This window comes from Anopheles merus, chromosome 3L, assembly GCF_017562075.2.
Source record: "Anopheles merus strain MAF chromosome 3L, AmerM5.1, whole genome shotgun sequence".
Taxonomy (NCBI): domain Eukaryota; kingdom Metazoa; phylum Arthropoda; class Insecta; order Diptera; family Culicidae; genus Anopheles; species Anopheles merus.
Genome location: NC_054085.1, coordinates 24518696 through 24541432, shown reverse-complemented (window position 1 = coordinate 24541432; position 22737 = coordinate 24518696). Strand labels below are relative to the sequence as shown.

General features: G+C 40.4%; 1 protein-coding gene across 7 annotated transcripts in view; it reads left to right on the top strand.

Annotated features, from left to right (window-relative positions):
- LOC121598671 overlaps positions 1 to 22737 on the top strand; it is a 441765-nt gene that overhangs the window by 62091 nt on the left and 356937 nt on the right. For all 7 annotated transcript variants that reach the window (XM_041925845.1, XM_041925844.1, XM_041925843.1 and 4 more), the window contains one exon: positions 15858 to 15903. In XM_041925845.1, the coding sequence (XP_041781779.1) occupies positions 15858 to 15903 (46 nt within the window). The remainder of the gene's footprint in view (positions 1 to 15857; positions 15904 to 22737) is intronic.

The following is a 22737-nucleotide window of genomic DNA, read 5'->3' as shown; positions in this document are numbered from 1 at the left end:
TGTGTGGAGCACGAACATGGTTAGTAAGCAGAAGCGGAAGAAAAATAAGTTGCACGATGCTACCTTGTCCACCCTGTTGTTTGCGGGGAGTAAGTTTGCTCGCAACTCGCAACCGTAAAGCACATCGTTTGGGTTAGTTATGAAAAAAGTTCAATCATTTATCTTGCTGGCGGGCGCTGTGTACGTGTGTGTGCTGTGTGAAACCACAAACACACCGGTTCGAGGACATCAGCAAACCAGGTAATTCTTCTTTTCCTACGAAAGAAGAAAAAAGCTGTCCACAAACCATCTTGTAATACCGTCACCCGGAGCCAGCGAGCGCGAAGAATCGTGACACAAGAAACAGCTCTTAAACCATTCGTTCGCAGAACTACCTTCACGTGCTGGCGTTCGCCCGTATGCTGGTCGGGTATGGTTTTTCTTTGTGCGGCGAATAAGAAAGCGAACACAGAGCAAAAAAAAAAATATGACAAGGTGAAGTTGATAGTGGCAGCTTCACCACTCCACTGCGCGCAGAACCCTTGCGTGTGAGTGTGTGCTGGATGGCAAATTTGTTGCTCTTCGTGCACTTCCTTTATTGTTGCAGGACGTCGTTTGTTGAAAGTTTTTGTCCGGTTTTTGCTAACCCACAGCCACGGGATCAGCTGGAACTGCAGAACATAATAATGGAAAATGCTGAACAGAATAAAAAGTAAAGGCTTACCGCGCGTGGAGAGTAAAATCCAGACGATGGATTATTCTCGTTTTTTGTGATAAGTAAGTCTTGGACTGGAGCTTGAGGTTTTTGTTTTTTTTATAAGGTAACATTTATTTATGTTATTTCTCTGCAGCACAGCCATGCGGGTACGGTTTCGCATCGCATCGCAGATGATGAATTGTTTACACACTTTCGCGCGGTGAGAGTAAAATTGATGAGCTTTCCGCTGAGTGATGCTTTGCTTCGGTTAATAAGCAGCTGTTTGGCGGTAGACAAGCGGCTTTTAATGAAGAGCAAGAGATTTGCGGGCGTTAGTGAGCTTCCATTGCGTTGAATTGTGTTGGTTCTACAATAATAAAATGGTGAAATTGATCGAAACTTGTATCGTTTCTCTCACCGATAGAGCAATCATAGAAGTGCATTGTGATTAATTTATTTGTTTTTATTTTCTTTTTTTGTGCAAAGGTAATCTCTGTTTTGTATACACAATTGTTAAAAGAGCATTATTCAGAAGATATGCTGGAGCACTAACTAGCACATTCACTTACTGTATTATTATTAATCAAATTAACAAGCTATATTGAGTAATGAACAGTTTAGTAGAACATCGTTTAGTTTTCCTTACGTCAGATTTATGTATTCACTTCTTTAAAAGACCAACCATGTGTATAATTTAGTTGTATGAATTGTATGAAGTTGTTTCAATGATTTCTCTATTTTAGAAACCAAGGCCACTTACTCTTCCGCTCATGCATTGAATATGGTTTTTTTTTTTGAAAATTTATTGAAAGTATTAATATTAGCATTGGGGTCCTTTCCGTTTTAAGTTCGTAGGCTGTTAATTTCAGCCTGTCAGCTGTTTACATTGCATAGCAGTTTTCGAGCAGCTATCAAATTAGGTACAATATACAGGTGGGCTTATCCCAAGGTGTATGAATTTACAAAGGTTGATTTTTATCGCTTCTGTTTCTGAGTGAAGATTTTAAGAGTGTTTTGAGCATTCGTTAAACCTTCACAAAGCCTGTTTGAGCAAAAGTTTTCACCCGTTCTGTCTAAAAGGAACGTTCAAATTTGGTTATAAAAAACATGCTATGAGACCACTTGGACTACATACATTTTGATTCTAGATTCCATAACCAGATCTCCTTAATACACCTTGGGATAAATGTAAACACCACCTTGTTTTGCCATTTTTCAAGCAGGCACTCGAATGTAATTCTAGCTTTGAGGCTAGAATAATCTAGACTGAAAATTGCAGGCTAGTTTTATGTGTGATTTTTTATTGGAGTGTATGGAGTGAGAATCGTGTAAGATTTCAGCCTCCAACTGTCAAACTCCATACACAAAACTGACTAGAATCGTGAAGGGTCCCATTATTAGTATTTTTTTTGCTTGTGCTATCCATTGTTCTAGTAATAGTGTTTACAGTAAGATCTAGCAGTTGATGTATAATGCATATAATGTTCAAGAGGCTTTTATTTCCTTTTGTACATCATAAATAACCAGGAATCTTTGCAAGTAACTTTTCTGCTAAATTTATAATTCATTCATGAATGTCAAATGTTATTTAATTTAATTTATGTTGAGCTTTTATTTAGTTTTTTTTAAGTTCGTTTTTTTCAAAAGCAAATGAAATGAATCAACATCCAATAATGTGGAATTGTCGTAAGCATGCTTGTGCTTAAAAATAATAAATTAGATAACTTGAAAGGATTTGTTCTATGCTCAGAGAGCTAAAAATTATTGTAAGGTCAAAATGTAATTTAGTTTATAGTGCAAAATTTTGTTATGATTTTGAGTGTTTGCTAAAGGATGCAAAACAAGTCTTACAAAATTTAAGCTTAAACATACACTTAAAGGAACGCAAAAAAAAACAAGACTCATTTCCCTTACCATAATTCATAACCCAAGACGTTCGTCATAAAACAAGATTCCGCAAACGTTAAAACCCCAAACCATGTAAACATTAAATTATCCGTACGTAAAAGGCTTGTAGCAAGTGCTTCACCCAAAAAGCAAAAAACCCCTCCGTCACCCAAAGACAAAGGCATAACATTTCCGTTACGAGTTTCCGAACCGCAGTGGTTTAGTGAAGCGGTTCCAGAATGTTCAGAGCCAAGCAGCGGCATAACGTGTTGTCATAAATTTGTCCTACATCATAAATCTGGAAAGAATACACGGGCGCACACACACACAATTTACAGCGAAAAGTAAACATAAATTTATCATCATCGCACATTCGTCGTCGTCGGCGTGCACATCATTGTCACTGGGTTAGACGGTCGGTGAACGGGTTCGCTGCTTCTTCTGCGCACACAAAATGCGGTAAAGGAAACGCTGTTACGTTCACATCATCAGTTGGGAATGCTGATTAGCACACATATACACACGCCAGCTCTAGAGCCGTTCGGAGCAGGATTTGCATCATGACAAGGGCAGCTTATTCGCTTAGTAACAGTGTCGCTTTCTTTTTCTCTCTTTACGAAATATCTCTTTCTATACTCTCACTACCTCTTCTTCCAGCGGTGTCAATGTGAGTGCTGAATACGCTCCGCCTGTCTGTCTGTCAGCCTGCCTCAAAGCCAGACTAATGCAAGTGCTGGTGCATGTGCACACTGCACGCTGCATACGACTGCACCTCGCACACGAGGCTGAGATCTCGAGCTCATTTTCTTTGGGGTTGATTTTCCCCGTCACACAGATGTATGTCCGTGGGCGGCGAATCCCGTTCACTGTTAAACATAATCGTTTAAGTCCCGGGATGCTCCGATGGAAACACAAATCTCTGCAACTGTTGGAATGGATTCTTATCTTCGTTTGACTCTTTTTTTGAGCGCCGCAAGAATTCTGGACACTTGTGGTGAGTTGATCCACGGAATCTATGGTGCTTTTTTTTGTTTGCATATCCATGGCACAGTGGTATGTCGCATTCGTATGATTATAGTTGTAGCTTATGGAAAGGCTGAACGGCTGGCTAGTCGTCTTGGAGGTGCTTACTAGCATCGGCGAATGTGGAAAGTTTCATCCTGCCCGCAGTTTTTGAACGGGGTAAGCTTGTTAGAACGTTGCCACAAAAGCTGGCATTTCGGTAATGTCAGCCACGAGTCAAGAGGAAATGTCTGGAGAGTGAAAACTCGAGGAAAGAACCACCGTTCCCTTTATTCTATGGAGGACAAACCATGAGGCAGCGGAATGAAATGAATGTACTTACCCCGTAGTTTCGGGAAAGGATTTGTCCTCGTTTTGTCTGCAGTGCGCGAGCGTGTAACTTGTACAACCGTACAACGGGACAGGGTGAGGGAAATACATACAATTCTTGTTATAATTTGCAGCAACTCTATGAAGTGGCTGCTCATCCTGGTTGATGGAGAAGCGCTTGTGAAAGTTGACGCGAGCTTAGGTGTTTTCGGTACAGTGTGCAGAGTGTGAACGGTACTGGGATTTGAATGCAAAATTTTAATCATTACCATGGCATGCGAATGCTTTTTGTCATTTTGACTCTTGTGGTATTCTTTTTTTTCGGAGGGGCACACGCAGTAACATGGAATGGTGCAACGAATGTATAGATATTGTAAATGCATTTTATAATTTATTTTATTTTTATTTTTATTTTTTCCAGAATTTAAGCATTTTCGATGATATATTTGAAAATGTTTATAATGATTAATATATTTTTTTGTTTGAGATTTTTCCTAAGGCATCACTTCTCTAAAACTAAGCTACAGCAATAGTAAATTGTTCCAGACAGTTTAACTTGATATACCAAATTATTTGAATTTGACTTGATCCAACAGATGTTAATAAAACAATATTTTAAAAATACAATTGATGCTTCATAATATTTAAAAATTAAAAATTCGTGAGAAGCTGGATGATTACTTCTACCAGATACGAATAATTTAACGCCTAAACGTATGCAATTTATTTCTGCTTTTTTGCTGACTAAATTCAGTTGAAAATAAATAGATAAAAATGTCCAACAAATAATCAACAATATTTTTAGTCAATTCCAATGAATTGTCTTGTCCTCGAACAGTTTTTTTTATTAGAATTGTAATCATTTTCGGTTATTAAGTTTTATGACATTTTTTTAAATGAATCACAATTTTAAACGCACCAAAATGAAGTCATTCAATATCTTGTGTAGATTAAATTCCACTATTTTTAATAATGTATGCAGCTATTTTCAAAATCAAATTTGTCCTAACCAACAAATGAGAGCTCCAGGAGGAAGAAGCAGCTCTTCAAGCGTGATGTCTGATTGACGGCTTTAAAAGAAGTCAGCCCGTCAGTTAGCCATCCAGCTAGCCTGCTAGACGATCCCGTTTCCGGCTGCAAATCGTAACGATAATGATGATGGCAACCGCTCCAGCGCGACGAAGCTGACGGGTGCCAGCAGCGCTCACAGATACAATAATCTAGCATATTCTTTTCACTTTTCATTCTTCGCCCCGGCACCACCCGGCCCGGCACCACCATGCTCTATGCCCATCTCACCCATCTCACGGAATGGGTTGCCTGTTCACTCATCGTAATCCATTAACGATTATTGCGTGCATCGCGCGTGTTTGACTTCCAGGGGGCAACCGCCTTCGCGACCGTCCGGATCATTATCCGTGGCGTTGTCAGCATCGTTGGCACATGCTTGCATACATTAACAGCGCACAGTGGAGGAGAAGGAATCAGTGAATTAATGATTAAAACAAGGCTTCTCGAGGGCGGGAAGGTGGAATAGAGCATGCTGCTTACGCCCGGGCCGTGCCGCTTTCTTTTGTGCCGTGTGCTGCGGAGGCAAGCAAGCGAGAACTGAGGGAAATTGACTTCTTTCCGACGGAGCATATTCTTCCGCCGTTAACTTTTTGGCGGCCCTGCTAATGCTGGCGAGTGGGGCGGATCTTCTGATTTAAGGTCTCGAGGAATTTGCAAGGAAGCATGACGGCGTAGGCTGGAAATGGATCTTTTACAACGTCCCTAAAAGTCTATTCTGGATCCACCGCCTCTTCCCCGAGACAGTGTAATCAGTAGTAGCGTTAGTAGCGTGCGGTGCGGTGCCCGAAAGGAATTGTTTTAATTTATTTCACTACCGGCGCACCACCACCGTAGTCCGTGGTGGTGTTTGGGAGTGAGAGAAAATCAGTACGCGCAGGAAAAAAGCAGAGGGATAAAAGAACAAACCTGTTTAAAAAAAAAAAGTGTTAGTACATTTCACCAAAGGAAAAGCGCTGTAAAGCTGTACCGAGACTGTACTGCTTCCTTCCCGCGTGTGACGCTGGTGTGTCGATGATAACCGTGTCGCGCGGTATGCAGAATATGGACGAGCGAGAGGGCCAGATGGAGACTCCTTCGTCGGTGTTGTTTGGTGGGCCGGTGGGATTGTTCTTGTGGGATTAATTTATGAATAATTTGAGTAATGCTGGGGCAACGAGTGGCGTGCTTGTTCGCTATCTTTCTTTTTTGTTTTTGGGATACGGTGAAAGTAGGGGATCGGTGCAGTCGGTAGGAGAACCCTTAGCACTCGGGTAGGAGTGTGATGGGTATCGTGTTTTATGGTTAATTTATGCAAATTTGCTCAAAAGCCGAGAAATTATTGGGAGGGTTTTTTTTTGTAATGGAATCGAGTGTTAAGGGGGTTTTCTACCTCAAGTTGAGAGCCCTGGACGCTAGAGTTGTGCAGCAAGTGTAGTGTGTTTTATGTTGGGGAAAGAGCGACAGGTTTAATTTTAAAATACAATTTAAATTATTTGGTGATTGGGATATGAAAATGTTTTTTTGAATTTATTTGAAGTCTAACTTCGTACGAAATAGTGGTATTATAATAATTTTGGGTTTAAATATGGATGAATAAAAAAAAGTTACTATGTATTAGCGTAAGCATTAAGCAAGTGCTCCTAAATGTATGCAATTGATGTATCCTTTTAGTTTGTGAAAATTACATTTATTAACAAATTTAATAGGGGCGAGTCTCGTGGTACAATTGTCAACTCGAACGACTCAATGACATTCCCGTCATAGGTTCAAGCCTATAATGAACCGTGCTCCCGTAGAAAGGATTGACTATCCGACTGCGTGGTAATGAATTAATTCTCGAAAGCCTTATAGGCCGCGGCAGGAAGAAATTTGATTGGAATTAAAATATTTGGGTAAAATAATTAACAAAATAAACATTTCTGAAAATATAAACTACAACAACAATGAATTATAAAGATAAACTATGGATGGTATGAAAGAAATTAAATGTACAAACAAACATACTCTGTTAAAGACCTGCTAATTTCTAAAACGCATCGTGAAGCACGAATTATGTTCAGCATCCTCTTTCCTGTTTATATCATAATCACGTTTAAACCTCCTACCCCTATCAAACCCCTCAACCTGACAGATCAACGGGATTATATGGAAAATCTGTTCCATCGTTCGGTCCCGTCAACGCCGCAGCGCACGCGGAGCCGAGGGGCGGTTTTGATCGATCCGATTGTCCGCAGTGCCTGATTTGCAGCATCCCGCGGGGCAAACGGGGCGAGATCGATCGTAAATCGATTACATTAATTTCAATCACTCGAAATTTTCAACGCTCGAGCGTACAAATCGACGCGCAATCGCTCGTCAATCAAGCTGTTTACCTCTGGGCCGCCGGGTGGGCATAAAAAATTGTAAAAATAAAAACATTCCAAAAAAGTGAGTGGTTGCATAGTATAGTCCTTCCTATTCTCGCTTTAGAAACATTTACAGCAGCTGGCAAGATTCAACAGTAGAGCGGGCAAAATTTGAACTGTAACGTACATGATTAAATTAATTTGACAGCTACGGGATACGATGTGAAAAAAGGGAAACGAGGGGAAAGAATTTCCTTGGGAATTTCCCTTGCGAGCATCGTAGTACATTTTCCTTTACGGTACAACAGTATGTGACAGTTTGATTGACGTACATACGGTGAAAAATTTGGTTATGCTACAAAACTTTGCGGTGTGGTAAGGAACCATTCGGTTTTCAGTTTTTTATACAAGAACGCCAAGACGAATATTCAACTTCGGTTGTTGCTCACTACACCGCGCTGCTCGACATATTCTCGTTGGCTGCAAAGGTGGCATTCACTCTTAGCTGTATTTTAATTAGATAGCATTCGAAACGGTACCGTTCCGAAGGGAATTCCCCGGGCCCGAGCCAATTGAATTTCAATGCTGCTCATTCTCATTTCACTCACGCAAAGAAGATGGAAATTAGCCGTGCTTACTTTGCCGTTGCTCCGCACGGTCCCCGAATGCATCTTCGCTCCCGCTGCTTGTCCTTCATCAATTAATGCTTCATTGTGATGTGCAATAAGGCGAGAGGTTTTCGGTTCGTTATCAAAACAGGCTTAAATAAAATTAAAAACTCTCCCACCGGTATTTTTTACCTTTTAAATTGTTGTAGCTGAAGAAGTTCGGCGATGAATAGCGCCGCTTCTGAATGGCCAAACTTACGCATCTTTCTCAATGGGGGAAATGAGGCACAAATACAAGAGGCAAACTTCTACCCCCTACCCGGCGCCGGAAAAGTCGGGCACGCGGTACCAATTTTGGGCAGACGCGCATCAAAAACTCTGAATGCAGTCAGTCGAGCGAACCGTATTTTCCAACCTTCGGCTCGTTCGCCAGCGATTGGGGAATCTGTGTGAGAAACAGCAATTCCTTGCAGCATTTCAGGCGCTGTGGTTTTCAAAGCGAGCTGCCGTAAACGAGGGTGGTTAGCTTATATTTTAGAAAATCAGGCAGGGTCCTCGTCCCGGGGCTACACACACAGCACTGGTTGACTCTTTGTCTCCGCTACTGTGTGGCCGTGAGCTGTGCGTTTGTGTATTATTTTAAAAGCCATCTTTTTCCCCTTTTTTCATGTCCAGAATGGACCCCGCAGCAGTGCTGAGGAGATGCTTTCGCTTTGCACCCATCACTGCCATCCTGCGATTGTGATTTTTTACGCAAATATTGGTCTTTTAAATTATGAAACACAATCATAAATTAGCGACAAATGGAGGGTGTGCTTGGGTGGTTTGCCATGGGCGGGGGAGGCTGAGGCTGAATGCAGACCCGGGTGATATGACAGCAATAAAGACTTTCTGTTCGTACAACTGTCGGCGTGTGGTGGTCTGACTAAGGGCTGCTGACTGGAGGAAGGAGCGGCGTGTAGAACGATTTTTGGCCATTGTGTGTCTGTTTAGAAAATTTGTTTCCTTCGTCACAAAACGACTGTGAATGAGTGCGCGCGCGCGCGTGTGTGTATGTGTTTTCCATTGTGTAGTGTTTTATTGTTCCATTATGCTGGGGGGATTTTTTCATGACTTCTTTGGCTAGATGTAGGGAAAGGTTTTTATCTGCTGTTTCCGGTGCCGCACAGTGCTGCGTGCTGCCGTTTCAATGGGGAATGGATTTGAAATGTAAGACTTTTAGTAAATATTTTCGTTGTTTGAGGTAGTTTGGGTAGGATGTAAATGCCCCATGTAAGAGTTATTATTATCATTTTGGACTCGTTTTTATTCGTTTTGAAAAAATGTAGGCAAAATATTGGTTTATGATTAAACAGATTTTGTAAATTTAAATTAATTGTCTAATCATTTCGTTTATAATTATAAAGACGCTTGTATTGCATACATTTAGGCGTTGTATGGAAAACGAGAATCATAATCTTAAAAATAACTTTAGGAATTATTTATCCTTCTTATTTATTTCTTTCGATTTTATCAATCAGGTACAACTTACAGTTTTTCCAAATAAAATGAAAATTTGAATCATAGGAGTTTGTTTTATCGGAAGTGAAGAGTTCGTAAAATTGAACAAAAACAAATCTGAAACCCAACAAAAATTTTAACTGTTTGTTCTTACTTTCAAAAATTCAACAATTCCCTAAAATCGTATACCGTTTCGTTTCACATCATCTATCGTTATTTAATTCACGCCTTTTTACATAAATCTTGCACATTGCTTTCACGTGCACTTGCAACGATGTAACAGCGCTGCATCAGTTGCCATTCTATATCAGCCTGCGCGCCTCGACAAGTAACATTCTTGTGAACAGCGGGAATGCTGTTCTTCCAATTGGATCAGTGTTCCATCGGACCAATAAAACAAACAAGCCAAGCTCGTTCAACGAAAACGGTAAATCGGTAAAAAGGCTGGGAAAAAATAAAACATAACAACACACCCGAAACGTTGTTGGCAATGATTGTGCCCAGGCCAGGCTCGTGCGAGAAGAACCCATTCGACCGTAGGACCGAGCGAAAACTGTTGAACGACCAAATATGGCTGAGAAGTCCATTTTCCCAATCACGCTGCAGCTGGAACATCCGTGAAAATGGATGCTAACATGCACATGGCGAATGGTCAAGTGCATTTGCGCGAGAATCATGTGCGAGCACAAGAGCCCAGGAAGGAGTGCAAAAAAAAAGAGAACAGACACACAACAGCCACGAAACATCATTGATCGGATTCTGGCTCTCGGCAAACTACACGCATGTTCGCTTTGCGCTGACCGGGGCAGCGCAACGGGGAACGTTTATTGGGTGTCGATTTATTTACATGCCGACACAATGCAAACGGGACAAGTGAAGCTTTGTGCCGGTAAAGCGTTGCCGTTTATCGTTAACTCGAAGCCTTTCATTGGGAAAACGAAGCACTATCGATGCCGATGCTGGGAGCCTTGTGCTGGGAGCGAAACGGGAACCGTGTGTGGCAAGGCGTAAAAGAAAACACTGAAACAATGAAGCTACCGTTACAAATCTGTTGTGTGGTTCTGTACGTGAGACGATAAAAAAGGCGTAAACAATGCACGATTGTTGAGCAGTTAGTGATGATGATACAACGATGCACAATTTTATGCAACGGTTTTGAACGGATAAACTGTTGCAGGATATGTTTAAACGTTAAATGGTTGTTTATATATGTTTTATCCTACATGGAAGGTTTTGCGTTTTGAGATTGTAATATATGCAATGTCAAAACATGTCTTTAAAATAAAGTTATATTAAAATGCAAAAATGAAACAATTGCTTTTGTTCAAATTAATTAATATCAAATAAATATTTCATAAAAATAACAATGTTTCTAGTTTTTTGTTCTTTAAATTCATTATTACAAACGAAATATGAACACAATTCAGTTATTTTTACAGGATTTTTGTTAATTTTTAATTTTAATTTATAATTTCTAATTTTCTTAATTTTTTTTCTAAGTTTTGATGATTTGTGTTAATTTTTGCTAGATTACGAACATAGGTAATAAGTATTATTTAAATATTTGTGTTACCAAAAGGTAGACAAATAAATATGAATATGAATATGAATATGAATATGAATATGAATATGAATATGAATATGAATATATAACTGTAATTGTCCGATTTAACATTAGTTTCCTATTTCCAAATTATTTTCCAAATTCGAAATTCATTTTTTTTATATTATTTTAAGCATAATGGCTCTTATTGCATACCTTCCGGCGTTAATATTAACAACAAAACGCCTCGAGTTATGCTATCTGCGTAGCACAAATACGTTATTAAATACTTTAACACTTTCAAATAAAATCATACATTTTCTTTAGGAATCTAAATCTTTCAAAACTTTGTCATTTACTCTACATTTCCTATTTCCCACCTTTTTTCGCCTGAAACCCCATCATTCATCATCAGCGCTGCTACGTCCTTAATGTATCGATTTGAAAACAGCGCCCTTTTCCATCGAATAAACTCAAAGGGCTCTCCAACCCTTTGCTGTGCTGTTTGGACGAAACGACCCTCCCTTACCTTCATTTAATTATTCCGATGCAAATCAAAGCAAAATGAGCCAAACCAATTTAAATCGTGTAATAATTTATCATCAGCACAAGCACAGATGGAGGGCGTACAGTTGGCTGGGGTTTAGAAAAGGTACGGTGCGCTGCAATCCCTGCCCCATAAATACACTTATGCTGATGATGATGTTGAGCATAATAACGATGATGATGATGATGGTGCTGATGACGATGAAACTCCCGCTGCCAGTGGTTTGTTTTGGTAAAAATGAAACGTTTCGCCTCTTACAGCGGTACGATTTTGGTTTCGTACAATCGCTTGCCCACAAAATGTGCCTCTACAACAATGGTGGCTTTCGCCGTAAATGATAATGCGTGGGCTATTATTATACCACAGGATCTTTCATGCTAACCACCATCACCATCACCACCACCCTCCCAAAAGTATGCAAAGTAGGTGCAAAAACAATACCACCGCTAAAAACAAAAAGTTGCACATTCGGGGCCACGCGGAAAACACACAGGAACACACCATACATCAACTTTTATTACAGCATTTCGACCGTAAATGACACGTTTTATTGATATAAATTGCAATCGCTGGATGCTTGGCCTCAGGGGAGCGCGCGAAAGCGGGGGGTGGAAATGGGATGGTTCGCATACCGAGGGTCCGTACGGCCCCTTTGCGGTGGCGGCGGTGTGTCCAACGTGCCGAGCGAAGGTCCACCGATTATATGCTGCTCTTCTTCCTGCAGCCGGTCCGATTGGGTGCGTCATGCCGGCCGGAATTGAAACATGATTTATGGGTAACTTTGTTGTGCTTTTGTGGAGGTTTCTTTTTTGGTGCCCGTGTTGTCCTATACGTCACATACATTCTCATTGGCAGGTTAGATACAGCCTCAAAAATGCACCCCGTATTTCAATTGCGGCATTATTCGTAGGGAAATAGGACACCAACCATATCTAAAACAATTAGCAATTGAAAATGGCCCCGACGTTTAAATATTCAAACGTCACGTTCAGCTCACCGTCAGTGTCACTTTCCACCGCTTAGTCGCGTTGATCAATCAATCCCCGTCCCTCACAACCTCATGTTCCCCCGTCTAAAAGGCTATGAAATATTCAATCGCTACACCGGACGAGGTGTAATTTTAATGACAACAGTTTGTACTTACACATCATACCCACGGTGCGCGCGTTTTGGTGACAGGAGGAAACCTTCACCCATTCCCGCACCCATAAACCGAACATGGTTTAATGTCGAATAAACAACACCGATCAGCTGCTTCAATATCGAACGCGTTCGTCACTTACTGCACACTCCCATACGCCTCGTCGTCGTCGTCGTCGTCGATTGGTAATGGAAACGTCAATTAATGTCATGTTGCGGTGGGCTTCTATCGAGCCCTGACGGTGGACAGTTTCTTTTTTTTCCCTCTACCGGAGCGCTCACCGTTTGTCCTCACTCAATCTCGGCTGTCAAAATGAGATTTGGTGTGTTGCGGGAAGGAAAACTGACTGTGAGGAGGATGTAAGGTGGCGATGGCATGAAACAACATAAATCAATAGCATTCCTTGTGAGATATGGTATGAATGTGGGTAAAATCCATGAGATTATTATTCGTGGTAAAGGAATTATTATTTAACCAAATAAAAAAAAACACACAAAAATTCTTTACAAGAAAAGTGTGAAGAAAAATTAAAAGTCGTTACCAAATAAGTACAATAAATATTTTTAAAGCTATTTCATAAATAATAAAACCAACTTCACAAAAATAAATGCAAAAAAAAAATAAAACGATGAAGATGATTTTAAGATGAATTTGAACTAAAATATTCAACGAAATAAAATAGAATATAGCATAAAAGTAGCAACCATGTCAAGAATTTAACAAAGAAAAAGGTCTATAAAATCAAAACAATGTATCAAATATCAACTCTGACCGTGTAACCAGACATCCTGCCGAATGGCATTGTTCCGTGGAGCGTTAAACCAAATTCGATGACATTCGATGTTATTCGATGAAAGGTCCAAACAGTTTCACGGCGAAAATTTTCACGCCATGTGCGGACGCGTAAAAATTTTGGCAATTCATCAAATGTCATCGCACCTATAGAATGACAGCTGGGTACATACATTTAGGCGTGACATGTTTCAGCCATCTTGATTGTGGCTATTATTTCACGCTTCGCGGCGTGAAATTGTCTCGATATGTCTGGCTGCACGGTGTTAGAATACAACTAAAATCATCAACAAAGTAAAATGAAAATGAAAAGTAAAAATACTTTAAAATAAAAAATACACATTCAAAACTATCTAAAAGCCATAGTGAGTGGCACCAAAATGTAAAAGATTTGAAAAATTCACCCACTATCCGTTTCCATTCAAACGATACGGTTGAAAAATTATGTTCATATCCAAGGATATAAAAAAAATGCACAAAATCAAAGCCAAACGAAAAACTAAAAATCCACAGAAGAATTGCAAATTCATTCAACCCGACCCGTTGTCGTCAGCACGTCATCCTACAACCCGGTTGGGTAATGTAACATCTTGTTCCGATCGTTGAACGAAGGAAAATCGGAACCAACACACGACGGCTTCTTGCGGCACGGCGGGATCGATGATCGGAAGGAAAACTTTGACTTTCGCCACATAAACCATGCATTGACAGAATGCCGGCACAGGAAGGTCCTGTCCTCACTGCCATCCTGCGTCTCAAACGACCATTGGCTTTTACATGTTCATCGGTTCCGTTTTCCAAACATCGAAGAAAGAGCTCGGGCACATCGCTTTGCACATTAGCACTCTCGGCACGTGAAGCCATCCGCTCCACCTTTTGTGTCGGCTGCTTTTGCCCGGTCGGTGATCCTGCCTTCATCAACTCTTCAAGAAAGGGCGTTTTTTTTTGTGTGTGTGCCGCTTGCTTTTTTCTCTCACTTTTCTGCTCTAAAGATGGCCCCGCCAAAGTGGCTTTAGATGGAGGGGTACTTTTGCGGTTGAACATTTTTCTTCCGGCCCCCTGTGCGGTGCATTGTGTGAAAGTTTTGATAGAAAAAGTTTACGTTCCGTTTCGCCATTTAACGGGCAGCGGGGAAGGTATGTCGTATGCCTTATGTTTGGTTTAGCAGCATACCCGATAATGGCACACATGTGTAGGATCGTGTGGCGAGGGCTTTATTTAGGTTGGTCGTGTATGTTTTCGTGGAGTTTTTGAACCGTTTTTGTGCTCCTTTCATTTTAAGTTTCATAGCCGACGGCAACTTTTCGCGCTTTTAGTGGCATTTTTAGTGTTCATTAGGAGTTTTTTGAGATATACTTAAAGGGTTCTGTATTGTTGGCTGATGTTCTAATATTTATATATTTATCAATCATACATTCTCGTTTATCTAGCATGCATTCACTCAGCATTCACAAATGCTTACTATTTGATTTCTGTGGTGGTTTAATTACAGGAGTGCTGAAAAGCCGTTTAAGATCCTTTCAATGCATTTGATCGCATTTCAACAAAATAATGTATTTTCAAGCCATTCTGCTGTACGGAAAGGGAATGAAACAATTTAACTCAATTTTAAAGCAGGTTTGCTCGAACAACCTCGATTGAAGTTGAAGCATTGTTGCTCGGGCCAGACATACTTCCGGAAACGGAAAGCGCCAGCAAACTTCGCGCCGTTTCGGAACCTTCGGATGCATCGTTTAGCAGCAAACTATTCCCAAGCTCATTTCCGTCGACCACCTGTGCACCTGTGTCTGCTGGCGAGCGCACCATAACTTACCCCTCCGTAAGATTTGGGTCAACCTGGCCCGGCTTACCGAAAATGCCAAACACATTGCGCACCGAATGGCCGGAATGGTCCGAAACAAAGCAGCGTAAAGTCAGAGATTGATTGAACTTTCCGCAACAATCCCGGAAGCATTTACCGGGCCCCGTGTAGGAAACTATCGCCCCGTTTCGGCAGCAGTCTGATTTGGAGCCAACTTTTTCCCCGTCCCCGATCAAGCGCAGATTCCCGGGCGGTTCAGCAAACCCAAATTAGCAGCCCGACGGCGTGGTTTGATCTCGATTCCGAAAGGGGTTTACCGAACGTGAATTGGTTGGTTTGATGGGAACTTTGGCACGGTAAGAAAACTTTCGCACAACCGATTGAAGGTTACTTTACGGACTCGGTTCGACTTTGTTCGCACTCACCAGTCTCTGTTGACGGATTTTTCCCACGAGCATCGAATGTGGGCGAGCTGTTTTCCAGGCTGCAATCAAGGGAAAGCGCAAACGTACACACCGGACAGCTATCGTTAGCCTTTTAGTTCCTTATTTTTGTACCACCTCAAAAACTATGCACCAAACTATCGATTGTACGCTTACCTTTATTTCTCCCTTTCTTTGTGTGTTTCATTTCAGTGGAAAATCCGATGGGGTGTCGTAACGAAGCTCTCACCAGCTGCAGGTAAGTGTTTCAGCGCATATTCTGCCGACGAGCGTCCGAAAGCAGCCGCCAGATCAATACACTGTTCCTTAAGAGCAGGAACAGGCACAACTCTTGCCTAACTTTAGGCGAAAATATCGGTCAGTTTATTATCAATCCAGCCTGGGGAGGAGTGGGGCACGGTGGCAAAAGTTAGGCAGGTCATAATAAAGGACGTTCTATGTGCAGTGGTAGCACTCGAATGTGTTATCTGTACTACTGTTCTGTGCTGTGTGTGTGTGAAGCATAAAGTGGGTCAAACATGCAATGAGAAGTGTTGATCCATTCAGCATGACAGTAGAGGAGATGATAAAAACCATATGTTTGTGTATCAGAGCATGAAGTACAAACATGTCCTGTTTTGTTTCTTTTAGTTCTGTACATTTTGATTATTGTATTGTTTTTACTCCTTTGAATGATTTTTCCATGCAGCATATTGTTTATTTATTTGGCAAACTACAATTAATATTTTTATCTTTTTATCTACAAAAAGCAACTTCGTTTCATCCAGTAGATACCTTAATTTGATCAGACATTTCAACTTTAAAAATAATTGTTTTTACTTTCTTACGTAAGAAGATACATAACATAGATCAGCAGTTTATACAGTTTGCGTTAAACTATTTAAAGAAGTATTGAAGCATGAGCCTTCGATAGCAAGCGTTGGAATAATTATCAATAAAGTATGATAACAGTTGTAGCACCGGATAAGTAAATAAGTCATTATTATAACTGTACAACAGTTTGTTGATTTAAATTAAGTTAACAGAAGATTCAGTGCAATTTCGGACGACGCCGCCTGAAAGTAGCCGTCAGGTCAATACACTTTCCCTTTAAAGCAGGAAAAGGCACAACTCTTGCCTAACTTTAGGCGAAAATAGTGAATGATCGCAAACGGTAAAATTAGTTCAGAATTGATCTTTCTCATGATTTATTTATGTTTACAATACATAAACGTTTAAAAATCGAGTAAACAAAATATCAGTTTGTGGAATTAATCGTAATTGATAACTTATTTTAATATTTCAATTCTACCTCTATATATTCGTTTAGACACTAATAAATGACCCAAGTGACATTTGTTCTAAATTTTTAACCATGATCTGCTCGAATGATGCTTGAGATACCAAAAAATGTGGATTTGTGTGTGATAAACCATGTAGAAAGCATCAAAATTTCGTTTGTGCGTACGAATGTCCTTCTTCTATTGGATTAAGATGACGTCCAAATAGTTTTAGATTAATTTGCTTGAATATATGGTGAAAAAGAAGGTACATTTCGTGCGGCGTTATTTGGCGAAAATTCGATGGTTTTTTTTTTTGTATAAAATAAACTAGATGACAAGTAATCGATGACAAGAAAGCATCGAAAAATACACTTCACAGTCGATTTCAAAGGGCTTGTTCTAGCAGTCCCTTAAACTGATGCAGTTTAAGGGAAGTTTAAGGCACGAGTTTAAGGGAAATAGCTCGAATCCCCGATTTAAGAACACGAAAATATCAATTGGGGATCTTCCTAGAATTTACACTGAGCTTAAACAATGAGCTGAAAAGAAAAAACATTAATAAATCATTCGCTTAAATTGCTTTACTTACGAGCAAATGTTTGCGTCCTTCAAGGCACAAATATTTCATGTAGTTTATTGTTATGGGCGTATTGTGTAACCGAATCCTTCTGTACCGCTGAAACAATCGCTTGCCTTATGGTAAACATGAAGACGAACGTAGTAAAACTATTATTTACAAGCAACTATTTCTTGAAAAACCTTCGCTAAATTACCACCGTCATGTAACAGCTCCAATTTCCGGCCCGCAGCCCGTACGGGGCAGCCGTCCGTGCCGTAACGTCCGGAAGTAAAAACCGTCTTATTAGCGCATAAACTATTTACCATTGCGTGCGTGGACGATCTCCATTCCCCGCCTTTGCCTCAACATGATCCCATCGATGGTTGATTTTACGTGAACCCCAGCACCACCCCAGTCACAGGCAGTGTGCAATTCTCGCTACATTATAGATGAGTCCGTTTGCTCGTTCACTTTCCTTCGAACTTGGTGAGAGCAATGTGTGTGTGCGTGTGTATACGAGTGTGTGTGTACGGGATATCAGAACGAAAAGGTGCATTTTCGCAAAATTCAACAATTTCCTAACGCCCACTGTCGCGCACACGAAAGTGTCTTTCGGAGCAGCAGCTTAAGACAGGCACAGTACACGCCGACTTAAGCACAATAATAACGCACCAACTGGTTCTTGGCAAATAATGCATTCATTAGTTTATTCAATTGATTTTATACTCTAAAAATGCTGACCGTCGTCGATCAGCATATTTTTCTTAGTCTATTCTTCTTAGCCTATTTTCCATTTAATCGTTAAACCAGCGCGCATCGCTGGCGCGTTGCATAACGTAGCTAGTCAGCATTTATTGACCTAGCAACGCTTTGTTTTTTAAGCCTAAATTGTCGTCAGCGACATCCCTCCCCCGTAAGTCCTCGTAGGGGAGTTACAATTCTAGGTTTAAAGTGGGTGGCCTGCATGGAGGAGGACCAATATTTTGTTTTAGATATTTCTTGATTAACATCGCGGAAACCAAGATTACCGTAATAGAAACACTTAGTATGGTTATTGAGAAAAGTACATAGTTACTAGTTACCGATTCTACTTCGTTAGACTTATCTTCTTTTGATATGCTTAAATTTAACATGGGTTTAAAATATGCTCTAACTTGCTCAGATTTTATTAGCATCGTCGGTTGTATTTCGAACTTGCTCGTCAAAATGCTACAGTCTAGTGACAAGGTTATGATTCCGATTGAGCAGCTTGGGGTAGTGAGTGTTTTGTTACATTTTAGTAATATCTTATCAGGGTTGGTAGAGAAGAACAGAATACTGTTTGGATTTGTAAGTTGTATAAATTCAGTGACTTCTGGCCCTATTTCCTTTGAACTACATCTGGTACCACTTTCTGTGTGTAGTAATGCTGATGCTATGCAGTCTGGTTCTCGTTGTATTATTTTCTCAGAAGATATGTAGTGCGATTCGTTCAGTTTAAAAATTTCCTTCGGGTATAAGTAACTAGTTTCGTTGATGGCTATTGTTTTTTCATGTATGTCTAAAATCGTATGATTGGCAAAGTTTGGAACGGCTATGACTTTAAACATCTCGTAATTTTCTATCGATACAATTATGTTTTTGATAGAAAAGACTATTTCACCCTCTTCTATTCTCCTATTGGTTATTTCCGAGTATTCTAAAACGTTATAATGACTTGCCATCTTTCTTCTTATAGTTTGTTTTAACATCTCTTCGTCCTCTAAATATAATTGGGTTGAATCTATTTCGTGATACTTATTTATCATGTCTTGTACTAGAGCGGTTGTAAGCATGATCGTTTCTTGTATATACTTTGTTAGAACTTCATTTTTGTTATGCTTAAATTCCTTGCTGAGAACATCTATACCATCATAGAGTTTGTCTATTCGGTGACGTAAATTTTCTGTTATCTCATTGTGTTTTTTATTTGTTTGGGTCAAACGTTCGGACACATGTGTAATTTTTGTATCCTCTGCTGCTCTGAAGGCTGCTAATTGCTCGTCTATGTCGTCTCCCCCGAACATGAAATCTTTTAGTATACCAAATATTCCCCGGGAGCGTTTTGTCCTTTTGTGACTTATTCCTTGAATTAGTTGAATTGCATGGTTGCATTCGTGCTGAAGTGTAACTTTTAGATCCGAGAGTTCAGAGTCCGTACTATTAACGGAGTTCAATACTATGGTTAAGTGTTTTTTCAACGTTTGTAACGTATCCGTATCATTTTCCGGACGTGTCCCCGTATGGAATGTCGTTTCCCATGCTCCTTTTTTTAATAGGAGTGTCCCAATATGATCAAAATATATTCCTGGTTCAGGGATAGGTACGATCGATAAGCATTCGACTCTAAACAGTGCGGCTATGTATATTGTTATTTTAAGGATGAGCTCCATGATACGGGCCTAATTTTGAGCTTTTTCCTTTTTGGTATTTGACTTGCTAGTTCTTCTGCTTTAGCTTTTATAACGTTAAGATTTGTTTCTTTCCTTTTTCCCCAATTTGAAAATGTTTGATCTCGTTTTACCTCGAGTACTGCTAGTTTTACAGTTGGCCTGTTAACTAAATTATTACCTACTTTGATTCGTGCTGAACGAGTCTGTCCGTCTACGCCAGTTACCAGCTCGCAGATTCGGCCTTTAAACCATTTTCCTTTCCTTTGTTCATCGGGAAACGTGACAATATCGCCTATTTGTAATGGTTTGGCCGGTTGAGTCCACTTCTCTCGTTTAGAAAGCTTTGGGAGATACTCAGCTATCCACCGTCGCCAATATTGTTGTGTGATTGCCTGGGCCCTTTTCCAATCGGACCGTACCAATTCTGTTTTGGTGATATCTGAGATATTCGGCTCTGCCTCGCCGGAACAACCTAGCAAGAAATGAGCTGGAGTTAGGGGCTCGTCATCTTCTCGTTCTAGTGTTAAGTGAGTCAATGGTCGATTATTTGTTAGGAACTCTATCTCAGTTAGTATTGATCTGAGAACGTGTTCTTTATAACTCTCAGCCATGGGAAGCAGACTCTTGATTTCTCCAACCATTCGCTCCCACGCACCTCCAAAATGAGGGGCGCCTGGTGGGTTAAAGATCCATTCTATGCCTTCTGAGGCACATCGATATCTTATTTGTTTCATCTCATTGTCGGCTCCGACAAAGTTGGTCCCATTATCGCTGTATAGGAAAGATACCTTTCCTCTTCTGTATTGCAAATTTTTTAAGCAAACAATAAAGGTGCTTGCCGTTAGATCAATGGCTATTTCTATATGGATTGCTCTTGTGGTTAAACACGTAAATATAACACCCCACCTTTTTTCTGACCGTCTGCCTATCGTAACGAATAGGGGGCCGAAGTAATCTACTCCACAATGCGTAAATGGTTTTTTAAACACTGCTGTTCTACATGTTGGCAGTGGTGCCATTATTGGTGGGATTGGTTTAGCTCGTGCGTTTTTGCAGTATTGACATTTGTTTATTACGTGCTTAAGACTGCTTCTGAGATCTATCACCCAGAATTTTTGACGAACTGCAACCATCACTGATTCGCTCTTCTGGTGGTAGTACCTCTCATGATAATGTTGTAGGATAAGGTTTGTAATGTGATGCCCTTTTGGTAGGACAATAGGGCTACGTGCGTTAAATTGAAGAAATTTAACGTGTTCAAGTCTTCCTCTAGAACGCATGATCCCATCTTGGTCCAACATAGGGCACAGGCACCTAACTTTACTGCTGCCATTAATCGGGTTCTTCAATGAGAGTTGTATCATCTCCGTTTGAAAGCTTTCCCATTGAGCCTTTTTTATTAAGTGGCGCTCAGCTAAGTCAAGGGTAGCTTTATCGATTGCTGTCGAAAATGACAGGGATTTAGCCTTACTTTTTAACCAATCCAAGTACTTTAGTGCGTACGCTACCGATCGTTTTAGACGGTGCCAGTTGGAACACCATTCGACGGAAATGGCGTCATAATCTATTCTTTCCACTGTTCTCGAAGTGTTTACCCTTTTCCGGTCTTCAAATGTGTCCGGAATGTCTGGTGTTAGTGTTTTTATTTCTAAATTTTTGAGAAAGTCGGGACCATTTAACCATATTGACTTTTTCTTACAAGTTTTTGTAGCTTCGTCAGCAGGGTTTTCTGCAGATGCTACCCAGTTCCACTGCTTCGGAGAGTTGAACTCCAAAATTTCTCCGATTCTCAGGGCTACGAACTGATTATATGTTCTAGGCTCTGAGTTAAGCCAAGCTAGAACTGTTTTTGAATCGGTCCAAAAGAATTCTGTTTGAACCTTTAACCGCAATTCCCTCTTGATTGATTCGTTTAGGCGAGTGCCTAGCACTGCCCCTTGCAATTCAAGCCTAGGGATCGACAGTGGTTTGGTAGGAGCGACTCTTGATTTTGCGGCCACGATACTTATGTCGATGCCTAAGTCGTGGACTGTCCTAAGATACGTAACCGCGGCAAAGGCTTTTTCTGACGCGTCTACGAAAGTATGGAGCTCCCTGATCTTTACGTTATTTCCAATCGAAAAACATCTAGGTATAGATATGTTGATCGAGTTTTCGATTCGGTTTATCCAGTTTTCCCATTTTTCCTTTATGGACTGTGTGATTTCGTCATCCCAGTCTAGTTTAGTTTTCCAAAGATCTTGCATCAAAATTTTACCTTCAACAGTAATGTTGGCAAGATGACCTAGAGGATCGTAGATTTTCATTATATATGAGAACATCTGACGTTTCGTTAATTTTTTAATATCTGCCCTTTTAAACTTGTAGGCAAAGACGTCAGACTCTTTGTCCCAAATCAATCCCAACACTTTATCGAAGTTTTGATTTTTCTCCTCTATGCCAAGTACACTTTTCTCAGATAACCTGTTGGTTGGAATGCTTTTCTCTACTTCTTTTGAGTTGGAAAAGAAGTTTCTCATAAAGAATTTAGCATCATCATGTATTTTACACACCTCCGAGATAGTATTCACGGCTGTATCAATATCTGGATAACTATCTAGGTAGTCATCTACGTAGTGATTTTCAATAATCGCTTTTACTGCCTGGGGATAAATATTTTTGTAACGCAGTGCGTTCTCGTTCTTCACAAACTGAGCACAAGTTGGTGAACAAGTTGCCCCAAATGTCATCACTTGCATAACGTAAACTTGAGGAACGTCAGAAGGCGATTCTCGAAATAGAAATCTTTGAGCGTCTTGATCTTCCCGTCTCACCTTTACCTGGTGATACATTTCCTTGAT